We start from the raw sequence: 6,000 nt of genomic DNA on the forward strand, positions 1-6,000 counted from the left end.
CCCAACAAGGCACTATGTGAAGGCGAATATCAACACTGTTCAAGCACACCTCAGTCTGAGGGTCAAACCAAATTTCACACTTGATTGATTCAAATTGAGACTGATTTGGACAGAGAGAAAAATTTGGGACGTTGATTCTTTTGGGCCTTTTTTTAACACATGTCCTGCAGTTGAATGATGCAATATTTACATATTTAAATTCGGTATTATCTCAAAGCCAAACGGATTTGTTTTTGAATGTATTTGTTTTAGTAACCACTGTGGAACTGGTTCATGGCCCTGCTGCAGCTCTTTCCTGTCCTACTGACTAGTTCTTCATCTATACCGAGGTGGATTTTAGTTCTTTTAGGTTTCAGGTAATCTGATTAAGCTTCAAGAAACAGATTTTGGTGAGCAAAGATAATTCAGATAAATTTAAAATTAATGTTGTGCTCAACAATTCAAAACTTATTTTTATCTTGAAACATCTTGTCATATATTTTCTTGTATTTCAGAAGCTGCAGAAGAAGTTATTCTGGTTGTCGATGATCATTCAGATGTGTTGCTCAACTGCAAGCCCTCGTCTTCAGTAGCCCGCTGTGAGTGGAAGACTCCTAACAAGAACATAACCTTTGATTACCACAGTACAGGACTACTAGTAACAGGGAATGCAATTGGTAAATATGACTGTTGCTGCCATGAAAATGGCATCAGTCAAATCATGGCCTCCTATAGTCTCCGATCCAGGCGATCACGGATACTGCTGATTCTGTTGATTTTGCCTATTGTATTCATCGCAATAATTCTCTACTTTGTTATGAACTCAAGGAAGACTTAATTTTACGTGGCCTATAGTTAAGGTTCTTCAATTAACTGCACAGCACCTTACCTCTGGATATGTGACTGGCCAGCCTTGATAACAAAGCTTATTTTTGGCTGACTGAAGGGCATTTGAGTACAGCATTATACTGCTGCAGGTAAGTTGATGGGGGTCGATTTTGAGTGCCATTGCCTGCATTAATGGGGGCAGTAAAAGTCTCAAAATGGAGTCAGTAGCTGTGCCACCCCATTAGCATTGGTATTGCTGTCAGCTCCATTTTTAAAGAGGCCCAACATTGGGTGTCCAAAGGGGCTGGCCTATTTCAGGCAATAGGTTGCTTTTTATATGAAAACCTATGAGGTAAATCGGATTGCTTCTCTGGGGCTCACGAAAATAATCTGGGCCACTGCCACCCTGAAACACCCCTGACATAACTTGCTGACAGCAACTCCAGCCCAGTTTACGGGCTTCAATCTGGTAAGGATTCTATTCCTCAATCATAAACACTGGTGTTATTTACGTATTCACATTGTTCAGTTGTAGAACTTAAATAAGGCCAAGGCTGCAAAATCACAGGGACCTCTGCGCCACTGGAATTGGAGTCTGGACAGTGCACTGTTCCCAAAAGTGAAATATTCCCCCGAAAAGTGAAAAGCATGAGTTTGACCAATCTGTTTACAAAGAGTACTGTCTTAAAGAAAACATAGCAAAAAGTAAATCCATTTAAGGAGGGAGAAAGAAGAACTCTGTCTCAGTTACAAATGATGTCATGTGCATATTGATGTAATGTGACTTTCTGTTGTTTTTATGTGTTCTTTTTATAAAGAAAAAACAGGCTATCTTTCCCTTTAAGGAAATCTTTGATCAGTTTTTTTATGTTCCTGGCAATCTGTACACAACTGAATTGCTTTCTTTTTACATTAAAATATTCTTAGGTTGTTGGTTGTTGTGCTGATACCCCATTGGATATAAGATTACCTGTCTTCTGAGGATTAAAGTTTGTTTAGAATTGGAAAGAAACTGGAAATGGGCTTTTTGTTCGACGTCCCTGGGGCCAACAGTAGTTCCATTTTAATTTTTTGTGTGTTTGATTAAATTGTTTTAAGTTCTTTGCCATACATTAAATATGAAACTTGAGATATGTGGCAACTACTTAGAATTATATTTAGATATTTACTGTGCACTTTACCAATCAAAACCACTCCAAAATTAAACAGAGGGTTTTGGCTTTTGCACTCTTATAAAGTGGTTACGTACTTACAACTCATACAAAAGCAAAAGTCTGTGGATGCTGGAAATCTGAAATAAAAACAGAAAATGCTGGAAATACTCAGCAGGTCTGGCAGCATCTGTGGAGGGGAAAAAGAGTTAACGCTTCTGGTCTGTGACCTTCTATCAGAACAACTCCCCTGGAGCTGCCAAACCTACCTGCACTTGGATGATGAGTATAGGAGCAGCATTTTTTCATAAGGCGAGATGGAACATTGATGGAAAAGTTACAGCGGGTCAAGTAATTGGAAGAAAGGTTAAAAAAAGAGATTATATGTGATAGAGAGTAAATTTACTTCATTCATAGGTTGCAGTTGTGGGTGGGGGAAGGGGGGGTCACTTTTATTCCATTACTAACCAGATATTTATCCATTTCTTTTTGGAAGGAGAAATTAATGCACCATTTCATTACTGTCACCTACTCCCATAAGACGACTTCATTGTCCCCTACAATTTGCCCAGGATCTAGGTAAACAATAGGAATCAAACAGAGAACCCTTCTCACTGTGCTCCAACTTATTGAAACGTAACACATCCTGCCACGTGATTCTCCACGTCTTCAGATCAAAAATCAATCTCTAAACCAGCAGGCTATTTTATTTAACGTAGAACAGGTAAATGAACAATACTTAGTGCAAAACAATGGCCGTAATTTAACTTTCCCCACCCACCCCCCGCCACCCCCCCCCCGGCCTGGAGCGGGCTAGGAAGTGGGGGAGAGCGTAAAATCGTGTGGGAGACAGGGGGGTGCCATGCTCGTGGCCTACCCATCCCCACTGCTATTTTACCAGCAGCGGGGGAGGTGGCAGACAGTCCGTCTGCCCCAGGCCAATTGAAGCCCTTAAGTGGCCAATTAATTGCCACTTAAGGGCCTCTTCCCCCCGCTGCTGGCACCTTGTGCCCCATGGAGAGCTCCCCTAGCAGGATGGGCTGCCCCCACTAAAACTATCCCCCTGCCCTGCTCTCCAACCCGCAACAACTCCCTTGCTAGGGCCTAGCTGAATGTCCCCGGCGAGGCCTGACCCCCACTTACCTGTTTAAAGGGCGACGTCTTTCGTTTCTCTTCTTGCTGCGTGCAGTCCCAGCAGTGGCCACCGCTTCCAGTGGCGCTGCTGGGACTGAAGAGTTGCCAGTCCTCTGATTGGTTGATTGGTCAGCAGCCCTTGGAGGTGGGACTTCCTGCCTCAGAGGGGCGGGAGTCCCTACTGAAGCCAATTAAGGGTCTGGGGCACGCAAAATAGCAACATGGCTTCCAGGTCTGGCAGAGACAGGCTCTCGCCTGACTTTTCAGCCATTAGGCAGGGCCACCTCCTCAACACTAAATTCCACCTAGTGTATTTACAGTGATTTCCAAATGTTATTTATAAATAAAAGCAAAATACTGCAGATGCTGGAAATCGTGCTCCTCGAGCTTGCGTTGATGTTCACTGGAACACTGGAGCAGGCCAAAGACAGAAATGTTGGCAGGACAGCAAGGGGGTGTGTTGCAATAGCAAGCGACCGGAAGCTCAGCGTCATGCTTTCGGAATGAGCGGAGGTGTTCCGCAAAGCAGTCACCCAAACTGCGTTTGATCTCCGCAATATAGAGGCAACCTCATTGTGAGCAATGACGACAGTATACTAAATTGAAGGAAGTACAAGTAAATCGCTGCTTCACCTAGAAGGAGTGTTTGGCACCTTGGATGGACCTGCTCCAGTGTTCCAGTGAACGTCAACGCAAGCTCGAGGAGTAGCACCTGATCTTTCGATTAGGCACTCTACAGCCTTACCGACTGAACATTGAGTTCAATAACTTCAGAGCATGACTGGCCTTTTTATTATATATTTTCATATTTTTTATTTTATTTTAATTAATTTTATTTTTTAACCATGTGCCTGTTTTTCGTGTAGGCAGAGCTGCTCATTATTCCGCTATTAACACTGTCTCTGGACTAATGCTTTGTCTTTCACCTCAAGCATTAACACACTCTTTGCCTTTATCCCAGGACAGCTTTGTTATTTAATCTCTTCTGCCGTCTGCCCTATCACACACCTTCCCTTTTGTTCTCTTCCCCCCCCCAGCCCCTTCACTTGCTTAAAACCTAATTCTTTTCTAACCTTTGCCAGTTCTGTTGAAAGGTCACAGACCTGAAATGTTAACTCTGCTTCTCTCTCTACAGATGCTACCTGACCGGCTGAGTATTTCCAGCACTTTCTGTTACTGTTGCTTTTCTTTATAATGTGTCAGATATCAAAGATGCTTCCCCTGAGCTATCTTTCAATATATCTAACTCCCCAAAATGGTTGCTCATTTCTTATGTAGTGAAACACTGCTACAAATTCAAACCAGCTCAAGACTTCTACTGGTTGTAGACTTGTCTTTTGTGGTTAATGCTGATCATCCTTTGATGATGTGCAGAATCAAAAGACCATTAACAGAAAGCTGCATTTCCCTTCAAAATACTAACAGATAGTCATCTTTGTCATTTAAATAGATGTTTATAATTGAATGAAGTGGTTAATAAGTTAATTCTATGCAAAATACTTTCACCCTGCCAGATGGCCCCCATCCACATGCAATGGCAGCAACCAGACCATGCATACGAAGGACTTGCAGAGCTATGTTTGTCTCTGCCTTGCCCTGAGGTGGAATATTAGTCAGACTGTAAAGTAAATTATTTCCAACTTCCAACAAGTAGCAAGTAATAATTGCTCTGAACCCTATGTCTACTGTGGCCTTTAACAAATCCCCAAAACATCAAGGCAAAATACCTTTGTTCTTGTCACAAGGACCCATCGGATCTGAACATTTTGATCATTTTTAAGTACAAAGGCTTACTTCCATGGATAAATAATCTAGCTCGAGGGGAGGAGATTTTTAAACCTACATCAATCAAAAACTTCAAACAGAGGCCTGCGAAAGAAAAAAATGGTTTTAAAATTGGACTTATAAAATGCCTGAGCATTTATTTTTAGTCATTCCAACCTTGTTATACAGGAAAATCTGTTATAGTTAGTAATATTGACCCGTTCTTCAGACCATGATGGTGAATGTGTGATAATAAAATAAACTGGCTAAAATGGGATGAGTCTTTCATGTGATGACCAAGCTAATGTCAAATATTTGAGTATGGTGTTAAATGGAGAGATAATAATAAATGGAGAGTTCAAATTGTGTATAACTAAGTAAGAAGGCTGATGAATTATGTTGTTACATATATTCTCTGTTACAAGTACAAAGTACTGCTGCGTCTATTAGAAAGAAATGACACTAGTTAGAATGTTATGATGACAATCAGAAACAGAAATATGTGCCGCAATTTTACGGTGGGCGGACAGGAGCTGGCCTTCAATGTAAAAGTCGGTGGCAAACCTGCTTCTGCCTCACTTGGGGATTCGTTCCGTATTTTACGGGTCCTCAGGCTTTAACTGTTCAGAGGCGGGACTTCCACTCGCTTGAGGGAGGAAGTCCCGCCTCATTGAGCTGCCGGCCAATCAGCGGGCCGGCAGCTCGTAGTCCCAGCAGCGCCACTGGGGGCGGTGGGCACTGCTGGGACTGCAGTCCAGTGTGCACAGAAGATGCCTGGGAGCCGGGAAGGCAGGTAAGTTTTGGTTGCCTCGCTGGGGGTAATTTGTTGGGCCTCAGAAAGGCAGGGTGGTTGTTTGGAGGGAAGGGGGGCATGTTGGATCTTCGGAGTGGTTGGGGTTGCGGAGGCGGTCCTCCATCGGGCACCCTGTGCCCGATAAGCAGGGCCCCCCCCGGGACGATTGCAGCTGCCTGGTTTTCACAGGCGGCTTTCCCGGCTCCAGGATGTCCACTTGCCACTCATAAAATGTGCGTGGAGGCAGGTGAAGGCCATTAAGTGGCCACTTAAGAGCCTTGATTGGCCTGGGGCGGGCAAGCTGTTTTTTGCATCCCCTCCCCCACCCCCCCCACCGCCCTACGTAAATGG

General features: G+C 43.5%; 1 protein-coding gene across 5 annotated transcripts in view; it reads left to right on the top strand.

Moving 5' to 3' along the window:
• Positions 1-1,879, top strand: part of LOC137375819 (semaphorin-4B-like) — an 88,819-nt gene extending 86,940 nt beyond the window's left edge. For 2 of the 5 annotated variants that reach the window (XM_068043317.1, XM_068043315.1), the window contains exon 15: positions 495-1,879. In XM_068043317.1, the coding sequence (XP_067899418.1) occupies positions 495-817 (323 nt within the window). In that variant the 3' untranslated portion in view covers positions 818-1,879. Of the gene's footprint in view, positions 1-252; positions 390-494 lie in introns of all 5 variants that reach the window. The other 3 variants (XR_010976065.1, XM_068043318.1, XM_068043316.1) reach the window with 3 other exon arrangements.
• Positions 1,880-6,000: the final 4,121 nt, after the last annotated feature.

The sequence above is a fragment of the Heterodontus francisci genome, chromosome 12, assembly GCF_036365525.1.
Source record: "Heterodontus francisci isolate sHetFra1 chromosome 12, sHetFra1.hap1, whole genome shotgun sequence".
In the NCBI taxonomy this organism is placed as follows: domain Eukaryota; kingdom Metazoa; phylum Chordata; class Chondrichthyes; order Heterodontiformes; family Heterodontidae; genus Heterodontus; species Heterodontus francisci.